Below are 16,027 nucleotides of genomic sequence, written 5' to 3'. Positions count from 1 at the left end.
GGTGGTTCTGGCTGGGGATGAGGGTTGCTGTAGTGGGACTGGACGGGGACGCCAGGTGACTGTTCTCTGGTTCCTGGTGGGCTGAGCACTGTTTGTGTAATGGTTGGGGGGGGTGGGGTAACTGCACCGGTGGGATTCCCGCGTGTGGCTCCATTTAAGGCTCTGGCAGGCCCCGGTGCTGCAACTGGTTGGGTTGGCACAACTAACTGGGGGTTAAAATGAAGCCTCCGTGGCCTGTTTGCAGCTGCTGGGTGCGAAAGGTGCCACAAGAGGCTCTGCCTGCCCCTCCCCCCCGCTCCTTCCAGCCCAGCCTTCCTCGGGGGGGGGCAGCCATTCCGAAGTGGCCCTGGGGGCCCAATGAAGGCCCCACCCGGAGCATCGGGGGGCTACAGCTCCCAGCGCAGCCCTAAAGCCGAGCGAGCGAGCGACTTGACGAGGCAGGAAGGAAGCGTCCGAACAGCCGGCCCGCTCGGCGGCCGCCTCTCCGCTTGCAGGCTTTGGCGCGGCGCCAGCCGGCCTGTGACCTCCTCGGGCCGGCTTCCCGCTGGAGCCGCCTCCGGGTGCCGCAGCCTCCCGCCTTCCCCGCGATGCGCCTGGACGGCTGGAGCCCTGCCGGATGCTGAGCCGCTCGCTGCGCTCCCTCCTGCTGCCGGGCGACGGCGAGGGCGAGGCGGCCGTCACGCTCCGAGCCGTCCGCAGCCGCAGCCCCGATGCCCAGGAGCGGCGCCAGCCGGACGCGCCGCCGGTGAGCAGCTCGGGCTGCCCCGCCGCTGACCCCCTCGTAGGGCGCGGGGCGAGCGGGGCCGGGCGAGGCGCGCTGGGCGTCCCGGGACCTGGAATGCGGCCCGGCCTGTTTGGGGAAGTGGCGCTGGGCGGCGGGCGGGGCGGAAGGCGCAGCAGGTTGGCGAGGCCGGCGGCGGGTGGGGGCTCCCATGAAGGGGCTCCTCCGCCTGGGGGGCTGCCTGGAGCCGGGGGGCGCGCCCGGGGGGCCGCCGCTCACCCGCACGCGCTGGTACTGCCTGCCCGCCAAGGTAGCTGGAGGGGGGGCGCGGGGGGGGCGCGGGGGGCGGGGGGTCTCCCGGGCGCCTGCAGACCCTCTTCCTCGCCCTCCCCTCCCGGCAGGCCCCGCTGGCGTCGTGGGAGGAGGCGGAGGAGGGCGCCGTCTACACGGTGAGCGCGCGGGGGCCGGAGGGGCCCGGCGGAGGCGGAGGCGGCGGCGGCGGGGTAAGTGGGGCGGCGGGGCCGTCGGGGGGGGGGACGGTGTGGGGCCGGGGCCGCCGCTTCCTTCCCGCTCTCCGCCTGCCTCCTTCTCCCCCTGCAGGTCGAGGGGGCGGCCGGCGCAGCGGAGCCGTCCGAGGGCAGCGCGGGAACTTCCTTTGCCGCCGCCGCCGCCGCCGCCGCGCAGTCCCGGGCGCTGAAGGCCGGCTCGCTGCCCCGCCTGGTGCGGCACCTGCTGGAGGCTCCGGCTCTCGGGGACGCGGGCTACCGGCCGGCCTTCCTGGCCACCTACCGCAGCTTCGCCCAGCCGACCGTCGTCCTGGGGCTCCTCCTGGAGAGGTGGGGGGTCTGGGGGAGGCCCGGGGGGGGTCGCGGGTGGGATTCCACAGGGATCCTCCTTAGAGAGCCAGGCTGGGCGGCCCTGCACCGCCCTTGAGCTCCCTCTGCCTCAGCCTGGCCCACCTCGCAGGGCTGTTGTGAAGGGACCAGCTCTTCTGGGTGGGGGAGAGCCAGCCTTCGGTCTTTTGAAGCTGCTCTGTTCCCCCCCCAATAGGCTCCAGGCAGTGACTGGATCCAATGCTCGCAGCCCCCAGAAGATGGAGGACCTGCAGCGGTGAGTCTCCCCCTTCGGGCCCTCATCCCTCCCCAATCCCTCCCCCCTTTGCTGGTAAAAGTGGGGCTTCTCCTTCCATGCTCAGAGGCACCCTTGTTCTGGATTGGGCCCTTTTGATCCTTTGCAGCCCACCTGTGTCCCCCCCCTCCCTTATCCCTCCGCTGAGCTTTGCAGCTGGCCAGTCCATCGGTCTCCACCCAGGGTGGGGAACCTGGCGGGGGGGGGGGAGACAGGCTGTTCCCCTGCACCCCCCTCCTTGCAGCTGCTCAGGCTAAGCAGGGCCCGGTGGACTGGTGTGGACCAAGGAAAGACTCAGACCAGCAGCTGTTTGTCTGCGGGCTCTGCAGAACCTCCCGCACCAGGAGCAGTTTATCTCAAAATATCAGGGTCCTGCTGGTTGGTCAGTGAGGGGGTTTTGTGCTGGGAGAGTTTGCACCATTGCTCCCGGTGTGGGCAGGGGGTGGGGGTGGTCCAGCCCTGATTGTGTCTCTGTCTTCCCCCTCCCCGCAGAGCCCTGGCCTCGCTGCTCTGCTCCTGGCTGGACAGCTACCCCCAGGACTTTATGGGGCTGGAGCCCCGCCTGCGGGAACAGCTGGTGAGCTGGCTGCACTGGGCCTGGGGAAGCAGCCCGGGGCCCGAGAAGAGCCTGCCGGAAGTTCCGAGCAGGAGGGACTCTCCGGCGGTTGAGCGTGGAGGAGAGGAGGGCCCCGGCCAAGATGGGGACCCCGATCCCCACTACATCCTGGGGCTGCAGGCGGAAGAGGTGGCTGCGCACCTCACAGCGCAGGACGGGGTGAGTGCGGAGGGCCGGGCTGAGGCCTGCACCCTCCCTTTCCAGCTGTGGCATCTCTCCCTGCTCCCCTGGCCACAGAGTTGTGGGGAGGAAAAGGATTTTGGGGAGCCCCCTGCCAACGGGCAATGGCTTATAAGGGGTTTAGGGTATCCAGGCCCCACACCTGGCTTGGAGGGCTCAGAGCTGAGCTGCCCTCTTTATTTTTCCTCTGTGGAATACCCAAAAGTTATTTTTTCCTGCAGTGCACCTAAATTTTCCTGCAGTGCGCCACCTGGAGGTTGTGCGCCTCCATTGCAGGCTCCTCAGAGGCCTCCTTTTCGGCTTTTATATCTTTGTAGTTCTTTTCTTACCTGTGGCTCTCCCAAAGGTGCCCTTTTTCAAGAGGCAACTGGACTTTTCGGGTTTTTCTTTGAAGATGTTTCGCTTCTCATCCCGGAAGCTTCCTCAGCTCTAACTGGATGGTGGGGAAGAGAAGGATTTATATTCCTTGCAGACAGCTGGTCACTTGAGGCCCCTTGGAGGCTTGTCTGTGTCCTCAGGGTCACCTGAGTGGTGCAAATGGGTGTGGAGCCTTCTTGGAACGGGTGAAAGGACTTTGTTGTAGATTGGAGATAGGTGATGTCATATCCCTCCCCCTCTGTTGAGAGAGGGTTGCTCAATTTTGATGTAGATGGCCTCTTGGACCCCTCTTTCAAACCAGCAGTCCTCCCTGTCCAGATTGTGGACTTTGCTGTCTTCAGAAGAGTGGCCTGTGTCTTTTGAATGCAGATGGACTGCTGAATCTAGTCCTGATGGGTTTGTTTCTCCTGTGTTGTGCCATTTGTTTGTGAAGTGGCTGTTTTGTTTCCCCAGTGATCTGCACATGGCTCACTGCATTGTACTGCATATTTCACGTGGCTCAGTTTCTGTCTTGGGTGTCTTATCTTTGGGGTGGACAAGCTCCTGCCTTAGTGTATTCTTGGGTTTCAAGTGTGCACATATGTTGTGTTGGCTGAAGATCCTCCTGAGCTGTTCTGATATGCCTGCAACATACGGAATGACAACGTTGCTTCGTTTATTGTTTTCTTTGTTATCTGTCGTGGAGGAGCTCCTGTAGGGTCTTTGTTGCCTCTTGAAAAAGCCCCTTTGGGACAACCATGACCTGGATGGCTGAGAACCTCCATAGACCAGGGGTGTCAAACTCAATTTCATTGAGGGCCACATCAGGGTTGTGTTTGACCTCGGGGGGGGGGAGGTGTGTGTGTGGTCAGAGGCGTGGTCAGGGTAGGCATGGCCAGCTTGACGTCACTCATCAAGGCTTCATTTTTGGCTGCAACGGCCTCCTGGAGCCCTTTGCCAGTGGAAATGGAGTCAGGGAGGCCACGTCCCACCTGGGCTCTGTTTTCACTGGTGAAAATAGGCCAGTCCTTCACTGTTCCAGGGCAGCCCCACGGGCCAGTTCTGAGCACCTTGTGCGCTGGATCCAGCCCGCAGGCCTTGATTTTGGCACCCCTGCCCTGGTGTATCTGCTGTGTGGTTGCGTGATGTCTGTTTTGAGGTGGGGAGAGACACGTCTGGTCTCCGGTGACCCCTCTCTGGCTGTTCCCCTCCAGGACCTCTTCCTGCGCCTGGTGCCCCACGAGTGCCTCGGCTCCGCTTGGTCTCAGCGCGACAAGAAGGGCCACGAGGGAGACTGCCCCACCGTCCGGGCCACCGTGGCCCAGTTTAACCTCGTGGCCAACGCCGTGATCTTTTCCTGTCTGTGGGACACGGGGCTGCGTGCCACCCAGCGGGCCCGGCTGCTGGAGAAGTGGATCTGTGTGGCTGAGGTGGGTCCCGATTCGGCCCTCCCAGGAATGGCCTCCCAGATCAGGACCCACAACACCCCCCTCTCTCTTCTCTCTCTTTTCCTGCCCCCTCTCAGGAGTGTCTCCTCCTGCGCAACTTTTCCTCGCTCTACGCTGTGGTCTCCGCCCTGCAGTCCACGTCTTTGCACCGGCTGAAGCGGACCTGGGAGGAGACCTCCAGGTGGGTGAGGAGGGGGCAGGAAGGAGCCACCAGTTGCCCATCCTCGTTCCTCTGCCCCATGCCGAATGCCTGATGTGTGGGGAGGGAGGAAAATGGGCCCTGCCCCCTCGTAAGGCAATTGAAAGGGCCCCGGCCAAGATGGAGATGTGGGGGAAAGAGGAGACATCTGTGGAAAAGGGAGTTTCTGCTTTTTCAATGCTGCTAGTTGGGTTTAATCTCTCCCCCTTAAAGTGATTTTAAAGAGTGCTAAAATACGGTTAGTCCTTTATTTACAACCGTTCACTTAGTGACTATGAACTTACAACAGCCCTCCAAAAAATGCTTTCCACACATAAAATTCAGGTGCCCCCCCAACGGACAGGTATTTGCAACAGTTGCAACATCCAGGGAGGAGAGGAATGTCATGTGATCACCACTTGGGATCTTCCTAGCCAGCTTCCAGATGAGCAAAGCCAATGGGGAAGCTGGATTCGCTTTACGCCCGCATGGTTCATTTAACGGCAGTGATTCACTTAATGGTTGTAAAATGGAGCGTCATTCATTTAACCACTGCCTTGCTTAGCAATGGAAATGCGCTCAGCTGTGGTCATAAGTCAAGGAATACTTTTAATTGTAAATGGATTTTAGTCGGGAGGTTTTAAATTTTGGGCCAAAATTTGTTTAATTCTTTTAAAATTTAAAATTTTGTATTGGGATGTTTTTTATTCTTGGCTGTGCACTGCTCTGAGTCCAGCAGGAGAAGGGCAGTATAAAAATTTAATAAAATAATTAATTAATTAATTAATTAATAATAAATAATACATAAATAAAAAATAAAAAATAAATAAAAAAATAAAAAATAAATAAATAAAAATAAATAAATAAAAATAAATAAATAAAAATAAATAAATAAATAATAAATAAATAATAAAATAATAAAATAATAAAATAATAATAATAAAAAAATACCTGTAAAGCAGAGCCAGTTTACAATATATGAGGAAATGTGCTTTGACTGATAATTCTGAAAAGGCTGGGGCACTTTTCCAGATGCGCCTAAATTTGCCCCAGAAACAGGGCTGGGAGAAGGGAATTCTGGGAAGCAGGTGCCATCCCAGGAAGGGCCAGATCCTCTGCCTCCGAGAGCCGCAGTGGAGGATGGGCTCTGTGTCCCCGGGAGCCCCATTTTTCCACAAGGGGCCATTAGGCCCATAATGGCAACCAGGAGCGTTCCTGTAGGACCAGACTGATCCCCCTGATCTTGAGGGTCCGGGGTGGGGTGTCCCCCTTCTTCAAGGAAATCAGGCGCCTTCTCTGTTGGCAGGGAGTCTGCCCGTTGCTACGAGGAGCTCAGCACCATTTGCTCGGAGCAGGATAACTACAGCCAAAGCCGGCAGCTCCTCTTCCAGGTAAGGCCCCATGGTGCTCTCCTCCCTGCTGCCCGGGCTGTGAGTTGGGGGTGTGACACCTGCAGGGAAGGGGCTGGAAATTTCCACTGAGATGCATCCCCACCTCAGGAATTTCAGCAGGAGAAGGTATTGTGATGGGGGGGGGGAATCTCTTTTAGCAGAAGAGAACATCTATATCTCGGGGTTGAACCATGATCGTTTGAACTTTGGTTGTTTGCTTGTGAGGTGTTTTGTTTTCCAACATAAGTGTGAGGGAGTGTGGGGTTTGCTCCCCATTTATACAGAATAGCTTGCCTTGCCGGTGTTGGTGGGAGTGCGATTTCCCCCTTGGTAGTTCCTTGGTATTGTTTTATGCTCGATGGTTTGTCTGGTATTAATCCCCGTTTATCTGGCTGGTAGCAATAGAAGACAGTCTCTGTGGCTCAGGAATGGACTGTGGAGTCCTTTGTGCTCTCTGAGTTTGTTCGTTTGTTTTCAGACGTTTCATTACCAGAATAGATCACACCTTCAGTGCTAATGAGTGTGTGGTTTCCTCTCTGTTTTCATACAGCAGCTGCCAGTGTTGATGTGAGTGTGATTTTCTCCTCCGTAAATCCTTGATTAGGGCATTTTTTTCTGCTTGGTTGTTTGTCTGGGGTTAATCCCTGCTTATCTGGGTGTTGGCTGCTGACAAGGAGGTATTCTAGTCATTTTGTTCCCATCCTTCCTTGTCTTTTTGTTTCCAAGTAACTTGGTAACCGAATAACAACCCAACTTTTGTAAGAACAGAATTCAGATGGATACAAACGTATTACAGCAACCCAGAACACCAGAAAAAGGAAGCAGACCGCCATTTTCCAGCAAAAATATACCTGACTACTCCAGTAGGAGTAGATGACCTGCAAGATTCCTTCCAACTCTGTTAAACTCAACCCACGACAACACAACCAGCCTAAGGTGTGAAAAGGGCAATGTTTATGGATTAACAGAGTTGGAAGGGACCTTGTAGGTCATCTAGTCCAACCCCCCGCCCAAGCAGGAGACCCTGCACTATTTCTGTCAGATGGCAGTCCAGTCTCTTCTTGAAAGCCTCCAGGGATGAAGCCCCCACAACAGTGGTGGGTTTCAAATTTTTTTTACTACCGGTTCTGTGGGTGTGGCTTGGTGGGCGTGGCAGGGGAAGGATACTGTAAAATCCCCATTCCCTCCCGGTCAGCTGGGACTCGGGAGGCGGAGAATAGATGGGGGCGGGGCCAGTCAGAGATGGTATTTACCGGTTCTCCGAACTACTCAAAATTTCTCCTACCGGTTCTCCAGAACTGGTCAGAACCTGCTGAAACCCACCTCTGCCCCACAACCACTGAAGGCAACTTCTGTTCTATCGGTTGATTGTTCTCCCTGTCAGAAAATTTCTCCTTATTTCCAGGTTGAATCTCTCCTTGATCAGTTTCCATCCATTGTTCCTTCGGGTGCCTTGGAGAATAGCTTGAGCCCCTTCCTCCTCTCTGGGGCAGCCCCTCAAATATGGGAAGACTGCTATCCTGTCTCCCCTGGTCCTTCTCTTCACTAGACTAGTTCCTGTAATCGTTTTTTGTATGTTTTAGCCTCCAGTCCCCCAATCATCTTGGTTGCTCTTCTCTTCACTTTTTCTAGAGTCTCAACCTCTTTTTTATAGTGTGTTAACCAAAACTGGATGCAGTACTCTAGGTGTGGCCTTACTAGGGCTTTATAGAGTGGTATTAGTACCTCCCTTGATCTTAATTGTATCCCTCTGTTGATGCAATTTAGGATTGCATTGGCTTTTTTAGCTGCCGCTGCAGCACACTGCGGCTCATATTTAGCTGGTTGCCCACTAAGACTCCAAGATCCCTCTCCCACTTTTTTTTTTTTTTTTTAATTTGATTTATATGCCGCCCTTCTCCGGAGACTCAGGGCGGCTTACAATGCGTTAAGCAATAGCCTTCATCCTTTTGTATATTTATACAAAGTCAGCTTATTGCCCCCACAAACTGGGTCCTCATTTAACCTACCTTAGAAAGGATGGAAGGCTGAGTCAACCTTGAGCCTGGTAAGATTCGAACCTGCAGTAATTGCAGGCAGCTGTGTTAATAACAGGGTGCTTTAAACCACTGTACTACCAAGGCTTACTGATATTAAGCTGTTGCCATACGTTGAAAATATCTCAGAAACAACCAAAGGACGATTATCATCACACAACATCACCATAACACACAAACCAACTATAAGCCCCTCCAAAATATATTAAATGGTTCAAGAGACCCGGAAGCCCCAGGGGAAAACAGAAAACAGGAGTCCTCTCCCATATACAGTGTAATGACTGCAACAGCCATTGCCAAAGATAAACAGGCAGATTAGCACCAGGGTTTCCAACCTTGGCAACTTCAAGACTTGTGGATTTCAAACTCCCAGGGATGATGACTGAGGAACTCCGGGACTTGAAGTCCACAAGTCTTAAAGATGCCAAGGTGAAAGACTCCTAGATGAGCAAATGAATCCATGAACACCAAATGGTGAAAATTCCGCATAGGGACAGACTTGATCATAGTTTCCGCTATGCATCCTAGGCCAAGCTAAATGTAAAAATTCTAGGGAATTCCTGCAAGGTTGGCATTCAGACAAATGAATGCAAAGAGCCTTGGTAGTACAGTGGTCTAAAGCACCCTGTTATTAAGAACAGCTGCCTGCAATTATTGCAGGTTCGAATCTCGCCAAGGCTCAAGGTTGACTCAGTCTTCCATCCTTTCTAAGGTAGGTAAATTGAGGACCCAGTTTGTGGGGGCAATAAGCTGACTTTGTATAAATATACACAAAAAGGATGAAGGCTATTGCTGAGCACATTGTAAGCCGCCCTGAGTCTCCGGAGAAGGGCGGCATATAAATCAAATTTAAAAAAAATAAATCAGCCATCAATAGCCACAAAGAGATGAAACACGTTAGCTCGCCATTCGAATGAGACAGCAAGAAAACTAAGAAGGAAACAAAAAGTACCCAGAACAGATCCCCTCCAATAGCCAATGCCCAGATAAGCAGGGATTAACCCCAGACAAACAACCAAGCAGAAAACAATACCGTAACCAAGAAACTACAAACAGTCGCTTAGGTGAGATGGGCGGTACAGAAATTTGATAAATAAATAAATCTACTCCCGTTGCGAAAAACCCCACCTGGTAGAGCAAACAACTGTATGTAACATGTAAATGAAGACTGAATCAAAAAGGCAACTGTACATATTAAACTGAGATGTTTTGTTACTTATCCAAGTAACTTCTTCAGTCAAAATGGGGGGAAAAATTGGGTTTTTTCCGTTGAAAGAATTAACTCTGCCATACTGACTGCAGGGGTTTCTCCCCAAAATGAAATGCAATATGTAAATCGTTTTGGGATTTACAGAAACCCCTGCAGTCAGTATGGCAGAGTTAGTACAGGTACAGATTAACCTAGTTGGAAGGGACCTTGTAGGTCATCTAGTCCAACCCCCTGCCCAAGTAGACCCTGCACCATTGTAGTGCATTGTAGTACATTGCAACAACTCTCCATGCCTAACCCAAAAATTGTTCATTTTCACTGAAGAAGTTACTTGGATGGGTAACAATACGTCTCAGTTTAATACGTCCAGTTTACATGATTTTCACCTTGGCAGCATCTCCCCCCCCCCAACCTTTGGGGCACCAGGGACCAGTTCTGTGGAGAGGTTTTTCCATGGACCGGGGTGAGTGGGGGGCGGGTTGGTTTCATGTGCTGCCTGCATCCCACGGATGGGACTTCACGTGTTTGCATGGCCTGGTTTCTGGCATGCTGCAGCCCGGTGCCCTTGCGCTGCCCAGGGGTTGGGGACCCCTCCTGTAGGTAACAGACAGCAAAGCCCACCCTCCGTCCTGCTGCTGGTGGGACCTACTTGCGGCCACACTCAGCACACAAATTTGCAGTTTCGTGATGGGAAGAGAAGAGAGGCTGAGGCAGGTAGAGGAAACAGCTTTGGAGGCCCGTGTAGTTGTTCGCGTTTAGATAAACGGGGCTTTAAAATCTTCATTTCTCTGGTGCCCGTTTTCTGGAGGGACGGAAAACACGACTGCGGTATTCTCCCAGCTTGGAAGTATTGATTGATCGTTTGCACCCCCTCCCAGCCCTCCCTGAGATGGGTGCCTCCCACTGTCCTTGGGTTTTCAACTCCCATCATCCCCAGTCGCATCCTAGCAGGGGGTGATGTGTCCCTCCAAGACCCTTGAAGGGGATTTGAGGCTTGGTTTGATGGTGGATCGAAGCTGGATGTTTGCTGTGCCCCTCCCGTTTCAGTGCTGCATTGTGGGGGCTCCTGTAGGCCTTGGGGGGCTATTGGAGGGGGGCGTTTCCTCCCCCTCCCAGCTCTTTCCGTTTTGCTCCCCCAGGAAGGTGGGCCTGGAGCAGCAGCGGGAGGGGCCGAGCTCCCCCATCGCAAGCATCAGCGGAGGCTGCTGGAACAACGCCCATTGGTGAGGGGGGGGTCTGATCTCAAGGAGGGGGGCTGGTCTCTGGGAGAGGACAGGAGGGCCATGGTCCTTAACCTCCGGTGTCCCTGCAGGGCGTGATCCCCTACCTGGGCACCTTCCTGAAGGACCTGGTGATGCTGGATGCGGCCACTCCCACCCGCCTGCAGGTGAGTGGGGGGGGGAGCCAGAGGAGTTTTGCTGCTGCCCCTCTACCCAGCATGGGTGGTAGAGGGAGGGGTCTGCAGGCCAGGGGGAATGGGGACAGCAGCAAAGCTGACACATCTGTTGGGTGCCCAAAGAGTTGCCTGAGTTGTGTGCACAGATGGTTCCCAAGTTACAACCCTCTATTGATTGTTCGGAGATAAGATGACACTGAAAAAAGTGAATTAAAATTGGTTTTCACACTTATGACCGATGATTCGCTTAGCAACTGCAGTGACGCATTTAACAACTGTGGCCAAAAAGGGTGAAAAGAAGGGGACAAAATTCACTTAACAACTGCCTTGCTTAGCAATGGAAATTTGGGGCTCCGTTGTGGTTGCAAGTCGAGGACTGTGCGTGCATGCGTGTGTGTGTGTGCAGTGTTGTGCCAGCCTCTTCCAAGGGGGCCTGTGGCAGCTTTCCCCCCTGCTTGGTGGGTGCTGTGGATTATGGGAACAGAGGGTGTCCATCTGGGGGAGCAAGATCCAGAGAGTCTCATCTTCAAAGAGTCTGGCCCTGCTTCGAATGGCTCTGCGGAGGTGGGAATTCAACCGGTGAAGCGTGTCACTTTGGCAAAAAGCGATCGGTGGAGTTTGCATTGGGGGGGGGGGGGGCTTTGCCAGCCGGATGCCTCAGGTGCTCCTCGAATTGGGACGCCTTTCTTTTGAATTGTGCTGCCCAAAATGGAATTGTGTAGGCCAGGGTCTCCAGCCTTGGCCACTAAGACTTTTGAACTTCAACTCCCAGAGTTCCTCAGCAAGGTGGCTGAGGGATTCTGGGAGTTGAAGTCCACAAGTCTTAAAGTGGCCAAGGCTGGAGACCCCTGGTGTAGGCGACACAATTGCAGCTGACCAACTGAGCCGGTTGCTGCCCGGCCCGGATCCTCTGTGTGTGTGTGTGTGTGTGTGTGTGTGTGTGTGTGTGTGTGTGTTTGTCATGCAGGCGGTGGGACTCAACAGTGACCACTGAAGCTCCCTGGGGGGGCAGCGTCCTGTGTGCCTCACGTCCTCCTCTGAAATGGGTGCAGTCTTGGGGGGGGGCGGGGGGCTTGGGTGCAGCTGGGCCTGGGGGTTGACTGGGCATCTCTCGGATTTCTCTGCAGACCAGCGGCTACATCAACTTTGAGAAGCACCGGAAGGTAAGTGCCGTGTGTGTGTGCGGGGGGGGGGGGGTGGAGTAAAGGACCTCCTTGGCCCCCTCCCCCCTTTGCAGGACCCCCTGCTCCTCTCTCTTCTCCTCCTTCCCTGCAGGAGTTTGAGATCCTCACCCGGCTGCGCCTCCTGCAGGCCAAATGCCGCAACTACGCCTTGGCCCCCGACCGGGCCCTCCAGCGATGGCTGCGGTGCCTGCCCCCCCTGACGGAGACCCAGAGGTGGGTGCGGGGGCTCTGGAGGGGGGTGGGCTGGGCCCAGACCCCCAATCATCTCCCCATTTTCGATTCACCGCCCTCTCTCCCTCCCAGTTACCAGCTGTCCTGCGCCATTGAGGCCCCCAGCGAGGGAGGGGCTCCCCCCAAGCCCAGCAAGCCCACCTTGGTGATAACACGCTGCACAGAGTAAGGACCGGGGGAGGAGGTTTTCTGGGGTCTCTCCCCCCCCCCATTTCCCACTGACCCCTCTCTTTTCTCTCCAGCCTGATCGCCTTGCTGGGAGTGAGTGCCCCACTGCCCTGGGACAGAACTGGCTCCCCCCACGTCTCGCCCAACCTGCTGGGCCCATCGGCTGCCTCCCCCACCGCCCTGGGGGCCCCCCAACCAGTCCAGGTGAGTCAGCCCCCCTTTCCTCAGGACTCTTCTGGGGGGGGAGGCTGACCCCCAAAGTGAAAAGACCTGAGTCAGGCGTTGCTGAGCCAACGGTCTCGCCCAAGTTTCTAGTCCTCAGTATTATTTAAAAGCCAAGCCACAGAGAGGGCGGGGTTCTTCCTTTCATGGGGTCTTGTTTGGGAGCCCCAAACTTGTTCTCCGAGATCTGACGGACTTCAAAGGGCCCCTTCCCCATGCTTCATGCCCCCCTGCATGGAAGGGACTTTGCAATGTGAGTCCATCATCCTAGACAAAAAAGGGCCCCGGCCGTCACCCCTTTGGGGCCTCTTCTCTCCTTCCAAGGGGGACCCACATTTAAGGAAGCCTTCAGTGCTCCTTAGGGGCAGGCAGTGAAGGTTGGAACGGTCTGTCCTCTTCACAGAATAAGGGGAGGAGGAGAAAGAGAAGGAGAGGAGAAGGAGAAGAAGGAAATGTGGAGGGGGAGGAAGAGGAAGGAGGAAGGAAGAGAAAGAGAAGAGGTGGAGTAGGAAATAGAAGGGAGAAGGAGAAAGGAGGAGCAGGAGGACAAAGAAGGCAGGATGAGGAAGGGAAGAGGAGGAAGAGGAAGGAGAAGAGAAGAGAGGTGGAGGAGGAAGAGACAACGAGGACAAAGAAGGAAGGATGAGGAACGGAAGAAGCGGGGAAGAGGAAGATGGAGGAGGAAGAGGAAGAAGAAGTGGAGGAGGAAATAGAGGAGAGGGAAGGGACAGGAGGAGGACAAACGGAGGAGGAAGGGGGGAAGAGAAGAGGAAGAAGCAGGAGAAAGGAAGCAGAAGGAAGAAAGAGGGGGATGAAAAAAGAGGTCTCTAACACGGATGGACCAGTGAACATACATGTAACCCAGGTGGACGGGGCCCTCCTGGGTCCTCAGCGCCAGTTTTCTGCCAGGGACCCTTTTTTAAGCAGGAGGGCCACAGGACAGCTTCCCTGGTGACTCTCCATGGCTGGGACCCTGCGGGGCCCTTTCCCTGAATCCAGTGCCGATCCCCGCTGCCTAACTTCCCTTCCCCTCCTCTGCAGGGCAAGTGGCCCTCCGTCTCAGCCTTGGACATGTCACCCCCATCCTCCCCCGGGGATGGCCTGGCTCCGCTCCCCGACACGGGGGGCGGCTTCATCAAGGGCCACCGGCGCTCGGCCTCCTGCGGCTCCGTCTACCCCCAGGCCCCCAACAAGGGGGGCGCCTCCCCCTCGGACTGCTGCATCATCCGGGTCAGCATGGCCCTGCAGAATGGCACCCTGTACAAGAGCATCCTGGTGAGTGGGGCGGGGGGGAATTTGGCGGTTTTCACATGACCGTTGTAGCATCTCCATGGTCACCTGATCAAAATTCAGACGCTTGACAACGGACTCATCTTTATGACGGTTGCAGTGTCCCTGGTTCATGGGATCCCCTTTTGCAACCTCCTGACAACTCCGTGTTACTAACTGAAAGACTGCAGTGATTCACTTAAGGACTGTGGCAAGAAAGGTCGTAATAATGGGGCAAAATTCATTTGTCTCGCTTAGCAACAGAAATTTTGGCCTCGGTTATGGTTGTAAGTCGAATTTATTTGTTTATTAAATTTATATGCCGCCCATCTCCTTGATAGGGTAGGCAGTTTACAGAGTATAAAAAGATAAATAAAAAGCAATTAAAAATTTTAAAACTAAGCAAACCACCATGGTTATAGTTTAGCTCTCCAGATTTCAATCAATCGTGGCTGAGTTCCAGTTTTCAGCAAGTGGTGCTGAGCTTTTCCTCCGACCAACCGGACCGCCATTCCACTTAGAGGTCCCTAGAAGGGCTGCAAATGCTGAACAGGCCAGACCAAGCATGGGACGGATGCTGATCTCGCTCAGCAAGCGCTGAATGGCATTTCTGTCTGTGGGGGAGGCACCTGTGGGGCTGGCTGGCCGACCCCCTTTCTCCGTGTTCCTGCCCAGGTAACAAGCCAGGATAAGGCCCCGACCGTGGTGGCAAAGGTGCTGGAGAAACACAACCAGGACCAGAATCTGGCACATGACTACGAGCTGGTGCAGTTGTTGCCGGATGGCCGAGGTGAGGGGAATGGGGGCTGTTGGTGGGGCTGGCCAGGCTGCCCCACAAAGGGGGCCAGGGGGAGTGAGTGTTGTGGCCAGTACAGAACTTTTTTTGGAAGCCAACCTGGGAGGGTGGGGTCCCTGCAAATCTGATTCCGGAAAGCGACATCTCTGCACACTCGAGACCCCAAGGTCCTGTGTTCAAATTCAGATTTGAGAGTGGCAGCCTTGATGAGGCCTGGCCTAGATGATGTGTGTTGGAAGGGGGGTTGCTGGGAGGGTGTTGGGGAGGAGGGAGGGGCTTTCCTCTTGGGGCTGCCCCCTTGATTCCCCCCTCTCTCCCACAGAGCTGGTCTTCCCCCCCATGGCGAACGTCTTCTATGCCAGGAACGGCTTCAGCCTGGACTTCCTGCTCCGGCCCAAGGGGCCACCGAGGAAGACCCCCCCTCCGACCCCCCCACCCAGGAGCCCCCGAGCCAGGGAGACGGACATCAGCGCCACCTTCCCGAAGATCAAGGCCACCGGCCGCAGGATCGCCCGGGCCCTTTTCTGAGGGGGAGGAGCTCTGGAGCGGGGGGGCACATACGGCTCTGTTGGGGACCCCCAGGACAAGACTGGGACCTCCACCCAGGACAGGAAGTGGGGGAGGCTCAGCAGCCCCCCAGGCTGTGCAAGAGTCCTGGAGTCTCTGCTGCTCAGAGGACCGGAAGGCAGGGAGGACTGTGGGGCGGCCGTGAGGCTGAGTGGGGAGTCCTGGAAAAGGCCTCTCAGGTGACTGAAGGGTCTTCATTGCTGCTTCTTCAAGGAGAGTCTCTCCTCTGTGTTTGTGTGTGTGTGTGTGTGTGTGTGTGTGTGTGTGTGTGTGTGTGTGTGAAGACCTGCGTGCCTGTTCAGCAGAGCCTTTGCTGAGATACAAATATGGGGAGGGGGGGCTGAGTTTTCCTCCCCCTCCCCCTCGATGGCTTCTCTGCCCTCCCAGCGTCTCTCAAGCGACCCGTTTTCTGCTCCTCCTTCCCAGAGTGAGGGGAGTTGTGTGGTTTTTTGGGGGGGCTCATAAAGGTTGTGGGGAAGCTGCTGACCAGGCTGGGTCACTTCTCAAGAATGGGGGATCCCAGGCTGGCTGTAGATCCCTGGATCCTCTGGGATCTCCGTGGATCTGGTGGCCTTGGCTAAGGGCAAGGGGGCTGTCAGCTGGAGGGTCGCAGCCCTTGCTGTGAGTGGGGGGTCTCTGCTGGTTGGGGGGTCCGGGGCGACAGGCAAGCCTGGGCCAGACTAGATGGCCTCCACTACCCCCTCCCTCAGAAGAAAGAGAGGAGGCTGGGGAGTCTCAGCAGGAGAAGCTCCATCCGTGATTCTTCTCACCCACCTGCCAGGTGGAGCCTCCGTCTTTCAAAGGTTGCAGGAAAAGCCAGAAATTCATCAGCTACACAAAAACCAAAATCCTTTTGCATCCCATAACTGGATTAACTCCTGAGTGCTCTGGGAGGAAAAAAGATGAGGAAGAAAATTAGAATATGAAAT

General features: G+C 55.3%; 1 protein-coding gene across 1 annotated transcript; it reads left to right on the top strand.

Annotated features, from left to right (window-relative positions):
• Positions 1-616: 616 nt before the first annotated feature.
• RGL2 (ral guanine nucleotide dissociation stimulator like 2) lies at positions 617-15,144 on the top strand. The gene is made up of 17 exons (XM_070936205.1): positions 617-745; positions 1,123-1,224; positions 1,322-1,557; positions 1,772-1,831; positions 2,342-2,624; positions 4,217-4,432; positions 4,528-4,631; positions 5,935-6,019; positions 10,405-10,488; positions 10,578-10,652; positions 11,789-11,824; positions 11,937-12,058; positions 12,149-12,241; positions 12,319-12,448; positions 13,508-13,741; positions 14,411-14,525; positions 14,854-15,144. The coding sequence occupies exons 1-17, from the start codon at positions 617-619 to the stop codon at positions 15,057-15,059; spliced, it is 2,310 nt and encodes a 769-aa protein (XP_070792306.1). The 3' UTR covers positions 15,060-15,144.
• The last annotated feature ends 883 nt before the right edge of the window (positions 15,145-16,027 follow it).

The sequence above is a fragment of the Pituophis catenifer genome, unplaced genomic scaffold, assembly GCF_029215685.1.
Source record: "Pituophis catenifer annectens isolate HBS135680 unplaced genomic scaffold, rPitCat1.0.hap2 SCAF_2, whole genome shotgun sequence".
In the NCBI taxonomy this organism is placed as follows: domain Eukaryota; kingdom Metazoa; phylum Chordata; class Lepidosauria; order Squamata; family Colubridae; genus Pituophis; species Pituophis catenifer.
This window is presented reverse-complemented; position numbering and strand designations above follow the sequence as displayed.

Bases quoted from the DNA above. Each gene is read 5' to 3' on its own strand.
- RGL2 (XM_070936205.1), top strand. From the start codon at position 617: ATGCTGAGCCGCTCGCTGCGCTCCCTCCTGCTGCCGGGCGACGGCGAG. The intron at 2,625-4,216 runs GTGAGTGCGGAG...GTTCCCCTCCAG, and splicing joins ACCTCACAGCGCAGGACGGG to GACCTCTTCCTGCGCCTGGT. The intron at 13,742-14,410 runs GTGAGTGGGGCG...GTTCCTGCCCAG, and splicing joins CCCTGTACAAGAGCATCCTG to GTAACAAGCCAGGATAAGGC.